Source organism: Ovis canadensis, chromosome 3 (genome assembly GCF_042477335.2).
Source record: "Ovis canadensis isolate MfBH-ARS-UI-01 breed Bighorn chromosome 3, ARS-UI_OviCan_v2, whole genome shotgun sequence".
Taxonomy (NCBI): Eukaryota; Metazoa; Chordata; class Mammalia; order Artiodactyla; family Bovidae; genus Ovis; species Ovis canadensis.
Window position 1 is genome coordinate 21,543,723 of NC_091247.1, and position 23,802 is coordinate 21,567,524.

At 48.9% G+C, this 23,802-nt stretch overlaps 1 protein-coding gene across 4 annotated transcripts in view; it reads left to right on the forward strand.

Moving 5' to 3' along the window:
• Window positions 1-3,547: 3,547 nt before the first annotated feature.
• TRIB2 (tribbles pseudokinase 2) overlaps window positions 3,548-23,802 on the forward strand; it is a 29,477-nt gene continuing 9,222 nt past the window's right edge. The window contains exons 1-4 of one of the 4 annotated variants that reach the window (XM_069580208.1): window positions 3,583-3,681; window positions 4,300-4,837; window positions 5,011-5,266; window positions 10,055-10,347. In XM_069580208.1, the coding sequence (XP_069436309.1) occupies window positions 10,193-10,347 (155 nt within the window). In that variant the 5' untranslated portion in view covers window positions 3,583-3,681; window positions 4,300-4,837; window positions 5,011-5,266; window positions 10,055-10,192. Of the gene's footprint in view, window positions 3,682-4,299; window positions 4,838-4,903; window positions 5,267-10,054; window positions 10,348-23,802 lie in introns of those variants that run through there. The other 3 variants (XM_069580209.1, XM_069580210.1, XM_069580212.1) reach the window with 3 other exon arrangements.

A 23,802-nucleotide genomic window follows, 5' to 3' on the forward strand; every position in this document is an offset into this window, starting at 1 on the left:
GGCACTAGGTAGAAATTATGTAATTTATTCTGCACTACAGTAGTTTCCAAAGATCATGAATTTGGCCTTTAAGAATGAGCAGGACTGTGGCCACCATATAATTTCATCAGAAGTCATGAATGTACCATCATTCATGCATAGCATCCATTGCTGTGCTATGCTTAAGTCTCTCAGTCATGTCTGACTTTCTGTGACCCCATGGACTCTAGCTTTCTAGGCTCCTCTGTCCATGGGATTCTCCAGGCAAGAACACTGGAGTGGGTGGCCTCTCCCTTCTCTAGTTCATCTTCCTGACCCAGGAATCCAACAAGGGTCTGCTGAATTGCAGGCAAATTATCAGCTGAGCTACCAGGGAATCTCACAGCATCTGTTATGTACCACTATGTTGACCATTTTCTCAGTCTCTCCAGGAGACAGGGCTTTCTTTTTCCTTGGAAGCCCACTGATATTTACTTCATATGACCTTCAGTATGATCTTTCTAGAACCCCAATCAACCATGTCAATTCCCCATTTAATGGCAGCTTTCACTCTGCATCTCATCTACTTTGGCTGGTCTGTCTGTCCCTTCTCATTCTAATCCCAGTTCACTCTCTCTGCCACATGCCTGGCCGCTGCTCCTAAGCTGCCAGTACCAGAGCCATGAGAGTTACTAGAAATTTCAGAACAACCCACTTCTTTGCTTCTGTACATTCTTTCTCTCCACCAGAAATGCCAATGACAATCTCTTATTTATCTTATTGTATGACTCATAGAACTTTTTCAAAATCCATGAGGATAGGAAAAAAATTCTTTAAAATAATTGTATCTCAAAACTAAGTATCTGGTGCATAGTAGGTTTCAATTAAATATTTGCTTTGGATAAATTCAGGGTGAAAAAAATCAGTTTTTCTGGAAAACTTCCTGAAGCCCAGGAAAAGGGGATGCCTTGATATCTAATAGCCACACTGTTATACAATAAAATGATATATTTCCAAGTATTTCTCTGAAGCTGGACTCCAAGCTCCTGGGTGGCAGAGACCAAATCTTACTCATATTTGGATCCTTAACACCCATCCTAGGCTGGGCTTATAGTAAACCACCATAGATTTCCTGGAATTGAAAAATATAATTCTAAAGCAGTCACGTGAGCTGAGCTGGACGGTTGTTAGGCTTCTCACTTTACAGCTGAAAAAAGGGGTAGCCAGGGAGGAGAAAAAAAAAATGTCTTGACTCAATTTTCATTGGATATCAGAGGCCCAGACAGGGCTGGAACAGGGTCTCCTAAACTCCTAGTTACAAAGCACTGTTGGTGGCCACTGGCAAGGGAGGCTGGTGCCTTTCTTTCTGACTCCTCAGTGGAGGAACAGAGGCCTGTTCCTGAGACGAGCACCAGCAGAGGAGCCTCGATGGGCCAAGGTTCATGAATGGATCCTGCTCACCACTCGTGGTGACGGCCTGGGGGAACACACAAGTCGCCCTAGTGTGGGGGACTGAGTGCCAGGAAGGTCTTCCAGAAGTCACTTGGTGAGAGGGAGTCAGAAGACATGGGAGCACTTTCTTGACCCTTTTTTCAAACCCAGTGGCCCTGTGGTGGCCTGTCATACAGTCTAAGTTCTCTTCTGCCAACCTCCCAGGAATGGCTTATCTCTGGAGTTTGTGTATAATCATAAATTGCAAATATGCTCCAGTGGTCATAATCCTACAGAGCTCTCTTTTTGTGACTCAAAAGTGTCCTACCAAGGACTTCCCTGGTGGTTCAGTGGTTAAGAATCCACCTTCCAATGCAGGGGATGGGTGGAGGGAATTGATCCCTGGTTGGGTGGGTGGGGAGGACTAAGATCCCACATGGTGCCACAACTAAGACCAGACACAGCCAAGTAAATATTTTTTTTAAGTGTCCTGCCACGGGCAATACATGATATAGTCCGCTTTTCCTCCCAGACTAGAAAATATGCATGTGCCTGCTCAGCTGTGTCCACTCTGTGCGACCCTATGGACTGCAGCCCACCAGACTTCTCTGTCCATGGGATTCTCCAGACAAGAATACTGGAGTGGGTTGCCATGTCCTCCTCCAGGGGATCTTCCCAGCCCAGGGATGGAACCCAAGCCTCTCAAGTCTAACCTGCATTGGCAGGCAGGTTCTTTACCACTAGTGCCCACTGGGAAGCCTGAAAACATGCATGCTGCTGCTGCTGCTGCTAAGTCACTTCAGTCCTATCTGACTCTGTGAGACCCCATAGACAGCAGCCCACCAGGCTCCCGCATCCCTGGGATTTTCCAGGCAAGAACACTGGAGTGGGTTGCCATTTCCTTCTCCAATGCATGAAAGCGGAAAGTGAAAAGTGAAAGTGAAGTCGCTCAATTGTGTCTGACCCTCTTGGACCCTATGGACTGCGGCCTTCCAGGCTCCTCCATCCATGGGATTTTCCAGGTATGAGTACTGGAGTGGGGTGCCATTGCCTTCTCCAGAAAATATGCATACATGGGTATAAAAGTTCAGAGTATTCTAAACTCCCCTTTCTCAGCCCCTTGGGTTTGTTTGTTTGTTTTGGTCCCCAATCAGACTGCTTGGTTTACCAGGATACATTAGATTAAGGCCTGGCAGTCCAGGCCTCTGTTCAAGTTCTAGCCTAAATCAGAGGACTGGCACCTCTTATGGAAATTGGGAATAACTGGAGTGAACCTGCAGCCCTCATCTGATTCCCAGTGCCAAGTGCCTCTGTGGTCCACGTGTGTTGAGGGAGGAAACATAAAGAGAACAAGAGAAAGGGACTCGGACTGAAGGAGCCCCAAGCTTCGCAGAAGGTATGCGCCAGCACTGTTTGCCTGGGCCAAAGCCCTCTGGGCATGTCTTGGGAGCGGAAGAATTAGTGATTACCTGCGGTCTGAGTTAAAAGATGTCTTTGAGCTGGTATTTGGCAGGCAGAAAAATACTAAAAGCCTGATGGTAGGTGGGGGGTGGAGGGGGACACCAACTAAAAGCAAGCAATCCGTTTTTTCTTATACGGGGAGGAGAGTGTTGGAAAAAGATAATGAAACTGATTTTTGAAACGGTACGGCAAGCACATCTTCCAAGGAAAAGAGCTATGTGAGCAGCGGTGTCCGAACGCTCAGAGGATGCCCGGCTTGCTGGGGAGGAGCACCCGGGAAGATGAACGAGTTAGGAAGTCCACTCGTCACTGATGGAGCTTCTTAGGGACTTGGCGGCGGGGCAGAAGTCGCCCCGCCGCCTGCAGCAGGGCGCGCAGTTAGCCGGTGGCGGCGCCGGGACAGTCCCTCCCTGGCCGGGTGCGCTACCTCACCGGCTCCGGGCCCCGGGTGGATAAAGCACTTTGTTTACCTCACCCGGGCTGAGCCATCCTGGGGGGGAAGGGGGAAGGCGAGCGCTCGCGTCCGGAGCCGGGAGCTGCAATGGCAGTGGCAGTCGCCTGCGGGCGCGGGGAGCTGCCAGAGGACTGGCAGCGGAGAGGCTGATTGATGGGCCTCCGGCTCAATGAGGGGGGGCCCCGGGCGGGGGCGGGGCGGGGCCGACGCTGCGCTCAGCCAGTCGCTGGTGCCGCCGGGTGGTGGTGGAGTTGGGGGGGAGAGGGGGGCGGAGGCTCAGTGGAAATGTGTCGGTGACATTGAATGGGGAGACCGAGCGCGAGCGAGGCGCGCGCGCGCACACACACAGCCCCGCTCGCGCAGAGATCCCCGGCCACGTAAGTAACTATTAATACCGCCTCGCCGAGAGATGCGGGCGTGCTGAGCTCGGGGATTGGCCTCGGGCACCGTCGGCCGTCCCCTTCCATTTCCAATACACGTTTCTCTTAACCTCCGGGTGGGGGGAAGAACAAAAATCAAAGAAGAAGAGAAGCCGTCAATTTTCTCCAAAACAACCCCGCCAGGCAGTTTGGGTTGAGGGTAAGGGGTGACGGAGCGGTGGCAAATTATTCCAAGGCGCGATCCAGTGAAAAGAGCGAGAGAGGAGACGGCGTGGGTTGACTGGGCTGGAGGTGCATCCCTTTCCTGCGCCGGGAGGACCCCCGGAAGCTCGTGTTGGGGACACCGGAGACCATTGATCTACCCTCGTCCTTCCTGCGCGCACTTCTCGCTTTCTCCGGAGGCCTATCCAGAGCGCGAGGGAGCGGCGACGGCATGAGCCGGTGCTGACCTCCGCCCGGCGGGCCAAGCCCTGGGCTTTGTCGCGTACCTGAGCCCGGCCCGCAACTCCGTGCCCGGCTTTTGCAATCTTTTGTTGGCAGCGCTGACCGCTCTAAGTTAAATGCTCCCTTGCTATTTTTTTTTTTTCTTTTTGTCTGTTTGTTTAAATTTTGGAGAGCTCTAGCGATCTTGGAAAAGCCTCAGACGCCATCTACAGTTAAAACGTAGGTAATTACCCTCTCCGGACCCTCTCCGGCAACCTCCCCCCCGCCCGCCTTCCACGCCCCCCACCCTTTCCACCAAAAAAGGGGGTGCAGCGCGGATTCAGTCTGCGGTGCGGCGCGAGCCGGTACCCGGGCTTGTTTCCTTTTTCTTTTTGTTTGGTTTCTTACGCGCCGAGACCAAGCGGCGGCCGTGTGCGCTCCCCGAAGACTGCACAAACTACAGCGAGGCTCCTCCGCCCCGTCTGCCTCGGGAGCCTGCGTGGGGACTGCTTCGGGAGCCCCAGAGCTGCAGCTCCTCACCTTAGCAATCCGGTTACAAGTCCAGATCCACGTTGCAAAAGGAGCGAGCGCGAGAGAGAAACTAAAAGTGCGAAGATTCTGCAAATCGCTGGCGGCTTTGGGGGTAACAAAAGGACCCGAGTTGCCGCCGACCGAGGACCCCCCGGGAGTCGGGCTCGGAGCAGACGAGGTGCCCGGCGGCTGCCGTTTGGTGGGTGCTTCTAACTCTTTCTCCACGTAGCCCCCTTCCCGTCCCTCCCCTCTCGATCCCTTTTAACATCCGTGGCACGGAGGCGCCTGCAGCCGCACTCGCCCGCGACTCATCTCTCCAGCGGTTTTTTTTTGTTTGTCGAGTGCGATCCCCACACTCATGAACATACACAGGTCTACCCCCATCACAATAGCAAGATATGGGAGATCGCGGAACAAAACCCAGGATTTCGAGGAGTTGTCGTCTATAAGATCTGCCGAACCCAGCCAGAGTTTCAGCCCGAACCTCGGCTCCCCGAGCCCGCCTGAGACTCCGAACTTGTCGCATTGCGTTTCTTGCATTGGGAAATACTTATTGTTGGAACCCCTGGAGGGAGACCACGTTTTTCGGGCCGTGCATCTGCACAGTGGAGAGGAGCTGGTGTGCAAGGTAAAGAGCCCGGGGTTTGCTTTTGGCTGTTTTGTCTTTTGAAAAGATGCCCCGGCCTTTGGGAGGGGGCGGGAGGTTGCAGAGCCCTGCGGTCCGGGGGAGGGAGAGTCGCCTGATTAATTATCCGTGGGCTTGTTAAATGGGGTTCTGAATTTATTTGTTCGCGTTCGACTAGTCGCGAAGTTTTTAGAGCGTTGCAGACAATGGGGCGGGCTGCGGCGGGGGCGTTCTGGGGAGAGCCCGCCGCGGAGAAGGCGGCGGGACTGAGCGGGGGCCACGACCACGCGTGGTCCCTTCGGCTCGTGGAGCCCCTCTGCGTTACGCCGGGTCCCGCGGCCCGGGGATTTCTCCCTGGGTCCAGCCCCCTCCCCTGCCAGCACCGTGTAGGGAATCCCCCGGCTAATTTCTAGGCGCTGATGCCTCGGTTCCTTTCGCAGCCATTGTTCTCGGCAGCGTGCAGGTGTGGAACCTTTGTTCCGTAGGTGCCCTTTAAAAGAGACGCACAAAGGTGTCCCCTCTGGCTGAGCCCAGGGGCTCAGCGCGGGGAAGGAGTTTACAAAGAGCCTCCTTCTGCCTGGAGCCTTGAAAGGAAGGTTGGGGGCGGAAATCAAAGCCACCAGCGCACCTCTGGGTATAGGAAATTGTGAATCCTTAGGGTCTTTTTCTCTTGTCTCTATTTCTTCTCATCTCCAGCTTTCCTTGCCTGAACTCCGCCCCCCCACCCCCGACCCATTTGCCCCCACTACCTACCCCCCAACCCGCCCAACATACACCTTTGCCTGTAGGGTTTAGAGGCCAGCATTTGGAGCCTCGGGGATTCACAGTGCTAATACAGAGATGGGTACTTCAGTTTCCTTTTCGTCTTTGACCCTGAACTGGTTTGTGTCTCTGTGTCTTTGTGTGCGTTCACAGGGCTCCAAGACAAGGGGATGAGCAGGGGAATAGTTGCAAAAGAAAAAAAAAAAATGAAGACGGTAGAGCAGGCTACCCAAGAGTGGGACATAGATGAAGAATTCATTGTCACTTAATTTTAGCTTAGCTTAGTGTCGGTTTTGTTTGGGGAGGGGTTAAGGAGATAGTTCGAAGTGGGGATACCCCCCCCTTTTGAAACGGGCACTCTGCATAACTGTGCTACAAATAATGCACCACACTTTTACCATCAACCATAGGCTGCTTTGTGAACTTGCTTTCTTTCACCTGGGACTGGAGTATTTCATTGTGAAAAATGGGTTTTATGGAGGGTCTCCAGTCTGTTGTGCAGTTGTTCGGTTGAGACCTCAGGGGGAAATCAGAGACTCTTTAAATACTACTCTCTGCTTGGACTGAGCATTTGGTATTTTGCACCTTCTCCAAGTTATTGAGACTCAGAGCAGCTATTCCCAGTTAACCAAAATTCAGGAAGCTATTCAGAGCTGGGTTGAATTCTCAGAAGACCTACAACGTTGTACAATAGGGTAGTCATCCTCTGAAATGAATGAATTCCACAGAGCTGCCACTCTCATATGAAATATGCACAATCACCCAGCAGTGTGTTTTCACTCCTTTTGCTCAACTTCAGTAGAGCATTTTAATATTTTTCAAAGGCTGGAGATGCTTTTAAGTAAAAGGAGTCTGCCGCCAAATTCTGCAAGAACATCTTGCCCTGTTATTTCTTTGTTTAAAGACAGAGGTGACTCTGGCCCCTGCTGTTTCTTTCTCTCTTCAGATTTTTTTCAAGACATATTTCACTTGAGACTGACCTTACAGTGTCATTCGTAGACTTGCTCTCTGGCCTGAAACTGTGCTTAATCTGCTGGTTTAGTTATGGCAAAGATTGAATCAGCCCCTCACCAATTACTGTGCTGCTGCAAGTGGATTTAAGTGCAGTATCATTGTTCTGCTTGACAGAGGTCATCCCTTTAAGACACAGCAGCTCTGTTTGCCTGCCTTTTCACCAGAGGTGATGTGGGTGACTTCTTATGCAAGCATAGCTGCATGGTTGTATATATCCTAGGAAGCTCCAAGTGGTTTTTATAAGGCTGCTTCTATGAACTACCCTCATAGACACACTGTGGACTCTTGGCTTACTGCAGGCTCAGTGAAGTCTACACATTGAATCCAGTTCCTTTTGACATCTTAGAATGTAGAGTTCCTGTCTCCTAGCTCTGTGTTGACCCAGGAAAAAAGTCTTTGTAACAATAGATCCAGTGCAAAGATGCTACTCACAGGAACTCTGTGGAATTCTATAGGACATTATTTTGGGAGAGAGAGAGACTGGAGCGTCATTTAACAAAAATAATCATGCCTCTTTATTGTCTTCCTGTGTCTGTGTTAAGCTAGGCAGATGAAAGAAGGGGACTTTAGGGTGTCCTTAGCTTATCGTTTTCATGGAAATGCTTGTAGTCACTGTGCAGATTGACATAATTACTATCTTGGCAAAATGGGCACTTTTTTTTTTTTTTGCAAATACTATGAATGATGGCCTAATCTCACTGCCTTATCTATCTGTCACATTATATAACTAAGGATCTAAATTAAACATTTAAAAGAGGCTGGCACTGAGGCTTATGGCTTGATTTTGCACTTGAAGGTGATGGTTTAAATACCAGTCCAAGCTCATAAATGCCTGTTACAGCTCGTAATAAAAGTTTGGTTCCTACCCATTTGGGAAAACATAAGTACTTGCTTTATTTTGCATATTATGTCCACCATCTTGGAATTTGGTCTCTCCTACAAAGGGTATGGCTACATTCTGAAGGTGCTCTGAATATGTTTGACTTTTAATTTTAATGTTCATTCAGTTTTTCAGTGGGACAGGATAATAGACTAAGGGTACTGAGCCAAAAAAAAAAATCACCTTTTATTTTTTTAAAAATCCAACTCAAAGCAGGAAATATGTTATAAATAATCATTACCCCATGAGCATTGGCTACAGAGCCTGCAGCCTGGTGCTTCAGATCCCAGCGTCCTCCTTATATAACGCAATGTTTACATTAGTTACTGCAAAGCCTTTATTACTCTGGGAAATTTCTGAGGCTTTCCTGGGTTTCTGCAGTCTGGGTGTTAAAGTTGACTCAAGCATTTCAGATGCCTAATTGAACGGACCTCTGAGGTCACTGCTGGCAGGTCATCATTTGACAGTATCAGGGTGTGATTTGTGGTCTCTGGGGACACGGAAGTATTCATTCTTAAATTCTAGGTTATAGTGGCAGCAGCTGCGCTGCTTTCCTGAGATGCCTCATTATGGTTCATTCACAACGTTACTTTGCTTCCTCACCCGCGTTCGCACCAGCCCTCCCGAGGTTCTTACAGGGCCGTTTGACTCACAGATTTGGGGGTTTTGTTTTTTGAAACGAAGAGAGGCTTCACTCAGGGATTCTTAAATAGCAGCCTATGTCCCTGACTGGGTTATGGAAAGCCTGTAAGTCCCCTTAAGACAAATCTATTATTATTGTACGAGCTTTTGAGAATGGGCATCGTCAGCTAAGAGGGGCCAGAGCTTTCATCAGATTCTCAGGTAGGGTCCGGACCTATAAAGGTCAACAGTGTTTCCAATCAGTGTCTTCAGTTTATGAGAAGGAGAGCAGCCGAGTGATCCTGAACGCTTTATCCACCTCCTCCAGATTATCGGTGGCCAAGCCAGGATTATATACTCAAATTAGATGGTTTCTGGGCCAGTGTTTTTCATTCCCCTCCACACACCGCAAAATGATGATCAAGAAGAGTGTGTTCTAACTAATGAAAGAGAGACCGAAGAAGCTAAATGATGGTGAACTGTCAACATTCAGTGTATTGTTAGAGCAATGTTGGCTCTCCATACTTCCCAGCAAGGAACACCCACACCCGCCCCTCACTCTTGCAGACACGGAATAGACTCATCATACCCACATTCCCCGGGCAGATAGGAAAGCCACATTCCAAACCCAGAGACTTGTATCCCTGATTTACTGGAGGTCTTGAATGAAAACATTTTTCTTTTTTAACCTGAGAAAACCTCTGTAGTGTTAATTCTTATTAGATCTGTTCCCAAAAGGTATTGAGGGTGGATTTGCTTTCGAAATAACCCCACATTGAGGTGGCATTTCACAGGCTCATTTTGATTCATAGAAAATCATTGCATAACTGATTCATTGAGCTAGATATGTGTGGAGGGAAGAGAGAAAGGAGCGTGGCTGCTTTCTTAATCAGGACTGTGTCCTTTCTTAGCTCTGCCGCTGGGGGCTTGATTTGACTTGTTATCCAAGCCTCGATTTCCACATCTGTGAGATGAAGGTACTGAATTACGTAACCTTCAGTCTACACATTTAATCTATTAATTGCTATTATGTTGTATACTGCTATGCAATCCAATTCTGTAGCAAAATTATTTTATATATGGTTGCTAGAGCTGTGTAGTGTTGGTGTATGGATGCTTTTTTTTCCTTTGAAGGTAAATAAGATGTTGTCTGTGCAGCTTGGGATGTCTCAAATTTTGCCTTAATTTTTTTATAAACAGAGGCGATTAGGATAGAGAGAAAAACATAACAAAACTTACCATTTGTGTATTGCATTACATCTTGCTAAGCATTCTGACCTTCATTTTCTCATATAATCCTCCCAACACTGTGAGTCAATCACTTGCCCTTTTGCACAGGAGGATTTGGAGGCTCAGAGAAGTCAAGCGACTTATTCAATGCTGTACAGCTGGAAGGCAGGGCCAGTGTGATCAGGGGTTCAAGCTCAACCCATGTCTACGGGAGGCATCTGCATTCTGTGATCTGGTTTTATAGGAGGTATCTCTGACTCTTGATATTGTTCATCCTGCCCTAGGTATTTGATATCAGCTGCTACCAGGAGTCCCTGGCCCCCTGCTTTTGCCTGTCTGCCCACAGCAACATCAACCAAATCACCGAAATTATCCTGGGGGAGACCAAAGCCTATGTGTTCTTTGAGCGGAGCTATGGGGACATGCATTCCTTCGTCCGTACCTGCAAGAAGCTGAGGGAGGAGGAGGCGGCCAGGCTCTTCTACCAGATTGCCTCGGCCGTGGCCCACTGCCACGACGGGGGGCTGGTGCTCCGGGACCTCAAGCTGCGGAAATTCATCTTTAAGGACGAAGAAAGGTGAGTCTCCTTCCTGTCCAGGCCCATTTGTTATGCCAGGCTGCTCAGAGCAGCTTGCCAGAGAGGCTGGAATGGACATTCTTGGACTGCCTGTCGTCCAGGTGAGGAGGAGGGACTGTGGAAGGACAAAGGGAGAAATACTGCAGTGTTTTAAGTGCCCCTGAGAAGCGGTTTGCTGCTCCTCTAAGAGATGGTTATCAGAGGCTCACAAGTGCCAGGATATTCTGTGATCCTGTAATTAATTTTGTTTTGGTGTCATGAACTCTGAAGGTGGCTGCCGGCCTCTGTGGCACGTTCAGCGTGAATAAGGCAAACTTTTGAAAATTCTGCCTTCGGTAGTGTCCATGCCTGGCATCAGTTGTTTATCATTCATTCATTCAAGAGATACTCCCTAAATCTGTTCCTAAGTTTAAATCACAAGTCTCAGGACTATGAATATCAAGATGCATTAGCTAGTCAGTGACCTAATATGGGAAGTGTTACTGGCCCACATACAGGTATGTGCTGAGTCAGATGGGAACTGGGGGCTGGGGTGTCAGTTCTAACGAGGACTTGAAGAGTCAGGAAAGTTTTTAAAGGAGAGGTGAATTTGGAGCCAAGCTGAGTGTGTTGTAGGTGATGTGGGAAGGACTGGCGTTCCAGGTGAGGAACCTGCCTGGACACGTGCCTGGCTATATGAAAGTCTTGGTTGTTTTAAGAGACAGCTGGACAGGAGGCTGGGCATCTGGGCTTCATTCATGGTCCTTCCATTAACTCATTACATCATGTTTAGCAGACCCCCACTGGGACCCTGCTTTCTGCTCCAGCTGACTTTGATTGTAAAAACTCTTTCAAGTTCCTTTTTTTTTTTTCTTTTTAATAATGTGCTTTTTTAGAGGAGTGGAAGCAACTGATGCATATTCATTGCTGACTATTCCAAGAATTACTGCAGGGGCTCTACATACGTGATGTCATGGAATTCTTGTGACTGCCTTGGGCTTTCCTGTCTCCTATTAGCAAAGTGTTTAGTGAAGTGAAGGTTCCATTGTCACAGTCCTATTCAGGATCATCTGACTACAAAGCTAGGGGGCATCATTCATTCACTTGCTCAGCAAACATTCTGCAAGTACCTTTTATGCGTCTGGTACAGATTTGCTGTCAAACCTTTCCACCTCCCAGTTAGATTAGCCCATCTATCCCAGTGGCCTGCGATGTTTTTAGGTGACTGCTTATGGAAGCCTGATGGCATCCAAATGAGAGAGATCTAATGATGTGTGCTCTGGTTTTTCTATCTTTGTGGTCCAAGCTAATCTGGCAGTAAACGTCTGGGAAGCATTTGGGGATTAGCACAGGTCAAAGGGCCTGTGGTTACTTAGTCCAAATGGAGTAATTTCATGAGCATTTATAATCCAGCAGAGTAGACAAAGTGCAGAGGGCCACTGGATTTCCCAGACCCACGGAAGTTGGTTATTGTTCCATATTTTTACCCATAAGGGAGTACCATGGGCCTCTGTGGTGATTAATATCCTGGTCTCCAACAGTGGATGGCTTTTACCTTCGTTAACAAGCTAAAGAAGGTAGGGGCCCTATTTGAAGATCTAGAGTGTGGGAGTGATGGTTATCTTTCTCTTTCTGCTTACCTCCATCTGCCCTTGGATCCTGGAGACCCAGGTCCTCATCCTATTTTTGCGCTTACTCCTCTCTGTGACCTTAGATTGGTCCCTTTCCCTTGGCCTAAGTTCCTCATCCTTTTCTTGTCCTGACTCTGTTGCCCTGGCTCTAAGGTCTTCCTGAGTTCAGACACTCAAGTATGTGCCACTTTGAATATTCTCATATACACCTGACTGAAAGATATACACCTGACTCCAACAAGATACTGACAGAGATATCCTTTTTGCCCTTCAGTGTTCTATCTTCCTTGAAGATCTAATAACTAACTAAAAAAATAAGAGGTATTGTTTAGTGACCTATTTAAGAACCTTCCGTGGTGGCTCAGTGGTAAAGAATCCACCTGCAATGCAGGAGACAAGGGAGACACAGGTTTGATCCTTGGGTTGGGAAGATCCCCTGGAGGAGGAAATGGCAACCCACTCCAGTATTCATGCCTGGGAAATCCCATGGACAAAGGAATCTGGCGGGCTACAGTCCGTGGGGTCACAAAGAGTTGGACACCACTGAGCAACTGAACACGTACACACGGAATAAGGTTATCTTTCAACGCTTAATTCTCTCTGCAGGTTGGAGAGGTGAGTATTAGCATGTCATTGGGTAGATGAGGGGTCCGAAGTGTAGCTGGAGAAGTCTCAAAGTTACAGACACAAAAGAGCAGAAGACCCATTCTCTGTTAAGTCAACTCTCAAGAAATTCATCTGGCCACCACAGGGATTCAGGACAATCAATGCCCTCTCTCCTGGGGATCCTCAATTTTAAGCATCATCTTTGATGCTTTGTCTCTGTAGAGAGGAATTGCAGGCGTATTGGCTAGGGTGTGGGGTGGTAGCCCGTCAGGTCCTAGCACAGCGGTGGTAGATATAGATGCACCAAGTGGGTCCGAGTAGACTGGATGTTCCCAGGTCACAGGCTATGGGAGCAGAAGTCTGCGTTAGAGATACTGTACTTCAACCTGTTTGTTTTGCCATCAGCGAGCAGAGCCCCAGAGGTGAGTGAGGGTGCTTGTCCAAGAGTCCACGCTGTTCTGGAAGCAAATATGGGCTGAATCTGTTGGGAAGATCCCCTGGAGAAGGGAAAGGCTAACCCATTCCAGTCTTCTGGCCTGGAGAATTCCATGGACTGTATAGTCCATGGGGTTGCAAAGAGTCAGACACGACTCAGCGACTTTCACTTTCACTGACCTCCTGTTTGATGGTGCGAACTTCTCCCCCAGGACTGCTTGTCTTTTATGGGGATATGTGTAAGATAATTCGTGTGTGATGGCAAAGCCAGAGTCCTTGATGTCACAGGGGCCGAGGAAGAAATGGTCACACATAGGAAACTATGATGCTTGGTCTGGAGTTACGTTTGGCTTATGCAGAAGAGTGTGACCCTTTCTAGAAAGAACTAGAAAGAAGTATCTGGTGTGAATGTGAAGCCAGGACACCACAGAAGCAGGTGGTGTCACGCTCAAAGGTGATGTCAACGTTCAGTCCTGAGGGGGCGGGGGTGGGGGGATGAATTGAGCCATTGGGATTGATATGTATATATACTGTTGATATTATGTATCAAATAGATAACTGATGTGAGCCATTGTATAGCACATGGAACTCTGAATGGAAAGGAAATCCAAAGAGGGGATATGTGTATGTGTATAGCTGACTCACTGTGCTGCACAACGGAAACTAATACAACACTGTAAAGCAAATCTACTCCAACAAAAATTAATTTTAGAAAAAGCTCAATCCTTTCTAACTTTGAAGAGCATTTTCCTTCTGAAAAAGACAGTGTAAGTGGCAGGTAAGAAGCTGGCCATCATCTGTATCTGAGAACCTGAGTCAGAGCAGCCCTGCCCCGCAAGGGGCCGTAGAGAAAGGAGAGCCCCTTGCCCCAGGCCATAAGGCGAGGCAATGGGCCGCACAGCAATAGGTGACCTTGCTCAAGGTCCCACAGTCAGTCTGATGATGGAGGCAGCCTAGAAATCCTGTCATTTCCTTCCAGAGCTCTTTCTCTGCCCTGATCCCCAGGGAGGCCCCAGTGGGATTTGCTTTGAGAAGGTTGCTTTCCTTTTCAAGGACATCTTATACGTTTTCATTAGTAGGTGATAGGACCTTTCTCATTATCACCCAACCATCAACTTTTGGTAAAAGATGAATAATGCTTAGCAGCCTTCTTTCATCTTGTTTGGGCTTTAACCTCTCCATTTTGGACTGTAAGGCTGGTTTTGTCACTCAGGATATTCTAGTTCCCAGGGGCCACTGAGTTTCATGGCAGTCCCTTCGTTGGCCTGCACGGTGGGTGTATGGAGACCACTTCTGTATTTCCGAGAGGGACAGGAGCCAGGGGCTCTGGGATCTCTTCTGGGCCTTGCTGCTTGCAGCCTTCACTTTTGGTCCCAATCAATTGGACCTAATGAATAGGTATTTCAATAGGACGAAAACTTCCTCCTCTCATAACAACGTGGAGGTATGAGAAACAACGAGTTGGAGGCGAAAGGCTTTGAAAAGTTAAAACACTGGAATCTGGGTCTGTTTTCTGATTATTAAGGCATTGGTTCTGTGATGCCCGGGGTGGGGGTTGCATAGAAGAGACCTTAGGAAGCACTGCTTTATTAAGCTTCAAGCCACCAGACATCTCTTTTGCACTCGTCTGCATCAGTCTCTCTCTCTCTCTCTCTCTCAAGGATGTGCTTCTTGTTCTTTGATGATCTTGAAAGTGATCAAAGGGGAAAGCATTACATAATGAAATTGGCTGATGCAAAGAGCCGACTCATTGGAAAAGACCCTGATGCTGGGAAAGATTGAGGGAAGGAGGAAAAGGGGATGCCAGGATGAGAGGTTGAATGGCATCACTGACTCAATGAACACGAGTCTGAGCAAACTCCAGGAGATAGTGAAGGACAGGGAAGGCGCATGCTGCAGTCCATGGGTCGCAAAGAGTGACCAACAGGTGGTTCAGAGAGAGACCTGACTCTGGGTTGACTTCTTAGGCACAGATTTTCCACTCTAAACCATCTGTAACTCTCAAGCCCGTGGCCAACCATGGAAACATGCTTAATAGAACTGTCATCACCCTTAAGTCCAGCTTCCTACAAGTGGTTTTGCACACATTATACATGGATGACACCTGATATTCTATGAAGACTTAATGCTAGGGTGCCTTCTGCCTCTGTGTTGAATCCGCAGCACCTCAGATTCTTCTGCTCCTGTTTTATTTGTTTACTGTTACTTTATTTACTTATTGGCTGCGCTGGGTCTTTGTTGCTGCTGGGCTGCTCTTTTGTTTGTTTTTGCAATGCACGGGCTTCTCATTGCGGTGGCTTCTCTTGTTGCAGAGCATGGCCTCTAAGCTCATGGCTACAGTAACTGCAGCATGCAGGTTCGGTAGTTATGGTGCTGAGCTTGGTTGCTTCTCGGCAAGTGGAATATTCCCAGACCAGGGATCGAACCCATGTCCTCTGCATTGGCAGGCAGATTTTTATACATTGTACCACCAGGGAAGTCCTATTTATTGTTTATTTGAACTAGATTCAAATTCTGACTCTACCACTTGTTAACTACCTGATTAAGTCATTTCATACTTCTGTGCTGCACTTTCTTCAAAGCAGAAATAATAGTTGCATCCCTAGAGGGTGGTTATGAGAGTTAGATGATCCTGTGACTCACAGGCAGGGCAGGTGCTCACAGTCAGTAGCTGGTCCGAGAGTCATCCATGGGGCTTCCCAGGTGGCGCTAGTGGTAAAGAACCTGCCTACTAATGCAGGAGATGTAAGAGATGTGGGTTTAGTCCCTGGGTTGGGAAGATCCCCTGGGGCAGGAAATGGCAGCCTGCTCCAGTATTCTTGCCTGGAAGAGTCCATGGACAGAGGAGCCTGAGAGGGCTACAGTCCATGGGGTCACAAAGAGTCAGACACAATTGAGCACACCAACTACTTAGAGTCATTGATAAAATGATACCCTTATGGGAGAGTTTCTCTGGTAGCTCAGTTGATAAAGAATCCTCCTGCAATGCAGGAGACCCCAGTTTGATTCCTGGCTCAGGAAGATCCGATAGAGAAAGGATAGGCTACCCACTCCAGTGTTCTTGGGTTTCCTTGGTGGCTCAGCTGATAAAGAATCTGTCTGCAACTCTTTGGGGCTCTGCCTGCAATCCCCTGGGTTGGGAAGATCCCCTGGAGAAGGGAATGACTACCCACTCCAGTATTCTGACCTGGAGAATTCCATGGACTGTATAGTCCATGGGGTCACAAAGAGTTGGACATGACTAAGTGACTTTCACTCACTTAATGGGAGAGCAATTCCCAGAGAATGGAAAATGTAGCAACCATGTCCTTGAAGGTTGAGCCCTTGGGATAGAAAGGTTAGATTTTAGCCATATCCTCCCCTCTCCTTTGTTTAATTATAATCGCTGGATGCGTAGTAGGAGGGCAACTGACAGGTCAAGTACATATGGTGTGGAACCTGCTGCTCAGAAGGGCTAGGCGGTTCACAAGCAGTGGGAAAGGGAGGGTGGACGAGGGCACTGGCAGGGTGGGAGAGAAGGGCTGATTCCACCCCTCCAGGCCTGGACCGGCCACGGCGCTCCCACCCCTGTTTTGCTGCCTCTCCTCTGGGCCAGGATGTTTCTTTAGGGCTGAGCCTCAGCCACACTGTTTGTGTTTTGAGGAAGTTAAAGACCTACCCTAACTGAACTCGCCCTGGACACACCCTTTGCATCCCCAGTTCCTATAGTAAAATCTGAGATGGTCTGTGTGTAGTAAAATGTAGTAAATTTGATGTAGTAAAATCTGAGTAGGACTGAGGCCTCTAATCTGAGAAAGAGCAGTGCCTGAACCCCCAAAGGCTGCACCCGTGTTCTCCAGCCCCTCTCATCCTGCTCTGGGATTAAAGGGGTCTCCTGGTCAGGTCTTCTCCTTGAGGCCCCGGATTTCAATCCCAGCCTCTATGGGACAAGGCTGATTGCTCCGCTGGAGTCCAGCCCTCTCTGGATTCCAGTCTGTTTCTCTTGCACTTCATCAGCTTAACGTTGACAAGTTACCTAACCTCTTCTGCCCCATTGGCTCATCATAACGGGAAGACTTTGCTCACGAAATTAAATGAATTAACGAAAGTGAACCTGTTGCTTGGTGTACAGTCGGCCATCAGCTGCTCTTAACCTCTCCTGGACGTGATTCATGTCTAGGCCTCTGGGTGACAGCTGGCCAGCCTGGTCAGCTGGATAGCTGACCTAGAACTTGAAGAGCACTTTAAGCTGCTGCAAGCTGCAGCTGCAGGGGGGCCCCTGAAGCATGTAGGGGTGGGGGAACATGGTGCCTGCAACAGTCCCCATTTGCCAGCCGAATCTTGCCTGTCCCTTGGAACAGGGCTCCTCGCCACCCTCCCTCCCCAGCCCCAGCTCCCTGCCGCCAACCACAATTCGGTGCTGACATTTTTTGCCCAGAAATACCCCCATGTGAACGAGACAGCTTCTGAACATGTTTCTTCTTCGGTTTGAAGATCTTTATCTCTTGACGTCACAGGTCTCATTTCCTCTGCTTTGTGGAAGCTGATCAGCGCCTGCTTCTGCCGGAGGGGAACTAGGACCCTGTGTAAGAACCTGGGGGATGGGGGGCGGTGTTTCCCTGGAACAAAAGCCCTCTTCAGGCGGGCACCGGGGGACTTGCACCTCCCTGCAGGGGGAAGGCCTCTTCCCTGCCACACCAGACGAGGTCAATGCTCCCTTCCCCAGGCAGGTGTTGGTATGTGTATTAGTTCTCCCTTTAGATCTTTAAGGTTTTTCTTGCCTCCAGAGATGCTCCCATATCTAATAAAGTACAGAGGGCATTGGAGTCCTGGAGACCAGACTCTGCTTTCTTTCATTAATAGCAATATATATTAAGTTGTGGGCTTCCCTGATGACTCACGTGGTAAAGAGTCTGCATGCAACGCAGGAGACTCAGCTTTGATCCCTGGGTGGGGAAGATCCCCTGGAGGAGGAAATGGCAGCCCACTCCAGTATTCTTGCCTGGAGAATTTCATGGACAGCGGAGCCTGGAGAGATACAGTCCATGGGGTTGCAAAAGAGTCAGACACGACTGAGCTTGTACTCCCACGCATCCACTGAGTTGTAGGTTTGTTGAATTTTAGGAAAATTGCCATTCTGCTTTAAAGGCGATAGAGCTCCTGGAATTCTCTTGTTCGTGTTGACCCCTTGGATGTAATCAGGCACTGTCCATCCTTTGGGAAAGCTCCTCCCCCTTCACTCTTCTCGGGTCGTGTCAGGAGCGCTCATACTTGGATCTGTTACAGTGTATTTCCTGTTCTCCTCTTACTATCCGTGAGCATCTCCAGACTGTCCTCATCTCCTCCTAGCCTGGGACCTCATTGAGGTCGGAGGCTGTCTCCTCTGCACTGCTCCTGGAGCCTGGTGGGCATTGAGTGAATAAGAATTCCTTTTATGGACCAGGAGCAAGCTCAGATTGGGTTCTCATGTCAGAGCGAGAGAGGCAGGGAGTGTATTCATTTAATGATCATCTCAGTCATTGCCCAGATGGGAGCCCAGAAAGACTGAGACTTATGAATCTCCCTTGTAGACACCTTTTTTAAAAACTTTATTTTTTACTGAACTACAGTTGAATTATAATGTTGTATCATTGTAGACGGGCTTCCCTGGTAGCTCAGACAGTAAAGAATATGCCTGCATTGTGGGAGACCCGGGTTCCATTCCTGGGTTGGAAGCTCCCCTGGAGAAGGGAATGGCTACCCATTCCACTATTCTTGCCTGGAGAATCCCATGGACAGAGGAGCCTGACGAGCTACCCCGGACTGGACCATGCCTGCAGCCTATGGTCACAAAGAGTCGGACACGACTGAGCGACTAACACTTTTTCTTTGATCATCATAGACACCTTTTAAAGAGAACTGTTTTCAAAGGTCCCTGTCAAGTAACAGATAAACCCATCATTCCCATTCTGATTTAATGATTTATGCAAAAGTGACATTTACTTAAGACACCATTATTTATGTCATGGTGGGTGTCATTTTATTTATGAAGGGCTTCAGGTCATGATTAGAGGGGAGGGCTTAGAGATAGACTAAATAGTAGTCTATAGTAGGTATTCTTCAGCAGGGCTTCTGGCTAGGGTATTGGGGCTTAATAAATTAGCTGATGGTCTAGATTGGGAACCACAGGCAAGTGGAGCAGAGAGCACAGTGGTGAGATTTTTTCGATTCCTCCATTTGGCCTTTTGCCCTTGGCCCGCCTTCGCTGACATGGGTTGGGGATAATGAACATAGAGTGTCCAGCACAGATATACTTCAGGGACTTGGGATACCTGTCATTACTGCTCTGCATAATCCTCTGCAGCTTGGAGCCTCATATTCCAACAACCTGGAGATTTGTTTATTTGTTCAACAAATATTTATGGAGTACAAAGGATTATATGTGCCTAGCACTAGTCTAGGTGCTGGAGATACTGAAATACTGGATGAAACAGAAGCCCTGCTCTCACGGGACTTACATTTCAGTGAAATAATATCTAGGATCCAGCATGTACCAGGCCCTGTTCTAACCAAAACACATAAATGAATGAATTTTATCCAAATTAATTACTATAATTATTTATTTACTTTTTTTTATTGGAAGATAACTGCTTTACAATGCCATGGTGGTGTCTGCCATACATCAACTCAAATGAGTCATAATGTTATATATATATATATATATATACCCACTCCCTGCAGAGCCTCCCTCCCTCTAGAGGAAGGAGAGGGTAGAACAAATTGAGAGAGTAACATTGACATAATATACACTATCCTTGTAAAATAGATAACTAGCAGGAAGCTGCTGTATATCACAGGAAGCCCATTCTGGTCCTCCGTGATGACCTAGAAGGGTAGAATTACTGTATTTAAATCAAGTTATTTGATTTAAATCAAGCTATTTGATTTGAGGTCCTGCTATGTTTATCACCATTATACAGATGAGGAAATTGTGGCCTGGGGTTGTACAGCCAATCGGTGCAAATCTGGGGGTGGTACCCAGAGAGAGAGACCTGGCTCCCAAGCTTAAGTTCTCAAATGCCACGTTAGCTACAGAAGCTAAATGCCAGGTATAGTGCCACCCTTGGACTGGACCCATGGAAGGAATTTTCTTATGCAATTAGGCAACTAGTGAACCCACAGGGACTTGGCTGACTGGAGTCTAAGTGAAGCTCAGTCCTCGGTTTTCTCGGAGCGGTCTTGGCAGAGGTAGGCTCGGCCACCAGTTAAGCAAACCTCACAGGCAGTCCTTGTACATCCTGCTCTTCCACTTTATGGAGTGGGTTTAGGTTCCTCTGCAGGACTCTAAGCTGGGGTCCATTTATCTTTTCATCCCTCATACCTAACCCAGGACTTAGCATTATACGTACTTAGTGAATGCGTGACAGTTGACCCAGTGGGGATATGACTAGCCCCATATATCCTGGAGTCATAAATATTATAAGAAAACCCCCCTAAATATACTGATGGTAGAAGAGAGTGGATGGAAACACATTTCAAGCATCCCTTAGCCAGTGCTCTTGGGAATTTCTCTAAACCATGGACGAATCCAGTCTCTCTGAAATTTCTCTGGATTCTAGATATTGCAGTTGTTAAGCAGAGTCATGCCTAGATGCCCTGAGTTCGAGACAACATGTTGGAGCTGAGGGCGTTGGACACATGGGGATCACACTGTCTTGCAAACGTGATTAAGCACCTGTCATGGCACTGCTTGCGGTGCTCAGTATTGGGGATGCGAGACTTAATAGCAGAGAGTCCTCACCTAGTGGACGACAGAGCAGTGGTTATTTTTAACACCACATCTGAGAGGAAGGGTGTGTATTAGAGAGCTATCTGGGAGCAGGAAGAGGATATTCCAACAATGGAGTGGGCTGTAGAGAAGGACTGTGTCAGGGAGGAGCTGGGCTTCTCAGGGTAATTCTGAGAGAGGCAGGAGGGAAGGGGAAGGGTCCAGAAAGTGTCAGCAGTGGGTAAAGAGGGACTGCTCGGGAGGGTATTGTGAGGTGGGGTTGGAGATGAAGATGGAGAGAGGTCTAGGGCTTGGCCTCACGTCTGGGACCTTGAGGACTTCCCAGGTGGCACAGTGGTAGAGAATCCTCAGGCCAATGCAGGAGACTTGGGTCAGGAAGATCCCCTGGAGAAGGAAAAGGCAACCCACTTTTGCTGGAGAGTTCCATGGACAGAGGAGCCTGGTGGGCTACAGTTCATGGGTTTGAAGAGAGTTGGATATGAGCAAACACAGACAGGCTGGGACCTTGAACTTGATCTGAAACTCAGCAGGAGCCATTTAAAGTTTTGTCTAGACAGGGCAGGGACCGGTCAGGTTGTGATTCTGGACGTGCATGTGAAAGACAGACTGGGGACGGACATGGACTTCAGGATGCTGAAGCTGAATCACGACCCAGGCCATGGGACTGAGAGGGAGGGCTAAGAGGGGATTTAAATCCAGCCCTCTTACCTTTACAGACAAAGAAATCAGGAAGGGAAGGCCCTTCCCCAAAGTTCTATAAGGTGTAAGAGACACAACCAAGAACAGAACTCAGACTTCTGACTCCCTGAATTTTTCAGTCTCTGCCTAGACCACGTGGGGAAGCCACACGTCAGACCCCCGACCTGGGTGGCCCAGTGTGTGAACCAGCTGGGCCAGGTTAACAGCGCTGGGGGTGGGGATGGAGGGGTTGGAGGGACTGGCCTGAACCTTGCCCCGCCCCACCAATGAGGTATGGAGAGGAATGTTCTGGGCCCTGAATCATCCTGGGCAAAAAAGGCAGGAGCAGCACCTAGAGGCACCTGGCTCTCCCTGGAAGGATCTGGGCTGGGTGAGCAAACGGGGCAATGTGGTCCAGCATGGAGTGAGATGGCCGCCTGGGAAGCTTTCCTGAGAGGTACAGTTGATTGACTTGGGTTCGAGGGAACCTCGGGGATCCAGGTCTCGGCGCAGAGCAGTGAGAGGTGGATAGAGTTTTGACGAGGAGTCCCAGCTGCACCACCTCCCTCGGAGTTCCTGGCTGTTCTTATAACAATGGAAGGCAGGCTGCCTGGGTGTGGGGGTCCTCCTGCAGGGCGGGGGTGGGGTTGCAGGAAAGTCTTGGCGGTGGAGTGGCTTCCCTGTTCCCACCATGGCCCTGACGAGTCGGGCACAGACGTGCACCTGCATGTAGGTTTCAAGGGCTTTTGCATCCTGGCTGGGTAGCCGGCGCCGTGGAAACACCTGTCTGCTAGAGTCGGCTTGGGTTCCTCCTCTCAACTGTGCTGTTTCTCAGCAGGTGGCTTTATCTTTCCAACTGCACATTTCTCTGTATAACCAGTGCAAAGTGTGGGATGGTGTTGTAAGGCAATCGGAGTATATACTGCCTTCTGGAACTTACCAGACCTCCCCTGGGTCCCCGTGCCCTTTGACTTCTCTTACCCCACCCTGAGTGGCTCCCTTACTGTTTGCCTGCTGTTCTCTGGCTAATTTGTGAGCAGCTCGACCTAAAGTGCTGGGTCTGTTCCCTGAGTCAATGGGACCTGGGGCATCAGTGGTGCTCAGAGGTGACTGCTGGAAAGATCCATACACACAGGAAGCAGAGGCTCTGAGCAGTGATGATTTACTGGGCAGTTTAGTGGCCTGTGGAGTGCCCGTGGTGCCTGCCAGGCTAGCACAATGCAGCTCATGCTGCTGGGGTGGGTGGGTGGGTGGAGCCTTCCTCCGGCCTCCCAGCAGTAATTCCAGCTGGGACCCTGGCCTGACACCTGGATTGGCAGCCAAGGGTAGCTTTGCAGCAGTGGCCAGAGCAAGGTCAGGCCTGGCTGCAGCTAACCTTTCACCCTTGGTCCTTCTCCTGTTTGGACCCACCCCTCGGAATGGCCTTTGGTGACTTCTGGATTCCACTGGCCTCAGGCCCCCGGACTTCCCATCCAGGCCAAGCCCACTTGGTCTGGCTGAACTCCCAGCCTGACCCCAGCCTGGCCCACCCTGTCCTGATCTCTTCCTGTTGGGAGCCCAGGGTGGGGTTCAGGGTTTAAAAGCCAAGCCTGATTGGCTTGTGTACGCCTTTTTTTCATATTTTGGGTGAAGCACATGGAGGTTGAAAACCTGGGTTTAAATCCCAGCTCAACCACTCACTAGCCAGGTGGTCTTGGACAAGTCACATCTGCTTTCTGTACCTCAGCTTTTCATCTAGTAAATGGGCAGGTCCCACCACCACCGTCCACTTCATGAGCTATAGCACTTAGACTGTGAATTGTAATGGTTTTGTATGTGACCCAGTGCTAAATAAACCTGGGGCCATATCTGTCTCCATAAACCCAGGGTCTTCCTTTAAAAATTATTTTGTCTTTTGTTGTTCAGTCTGACTCTCTGTGACCCCACAGACTGCAGCATGCCGTTGCCCTGTCCTTTACCATCTCCTGGAGCTTGCTCAAACTCATGTCCATCGAGTCGGTGATGCCATCCAACCATCTCGTCCTGTGTTGTCCCCTTCTCCCGCCTTCAGTCTTTCTCAGCATCAGGGTCTTTTCCAATGAGTCAGTTCTTCCCATCAGGTGCCCAAAGTATTGGAGCTTCAGCTTTAGCATCAGTCCTGCCATTGAATATTCAGGATTGATTTCCTTTAGTATAGACTGGTTGGACCTCCTCGTTGTCCAAGGGACTCAAGAGTCTTCTCCAATGCCACAGTGTGAAAGCATCAATTCTACTGTGCTTAGCCTTCTTTACACTGAGTAAATCTGTGATATTGGCACCAGGGTGTCTTTTGGAGGGGCACTGGCATTAGAATCCTTGTGATGTGGATCAGAGCTCAGTTGTTTCAGTTATTCCGTGTGT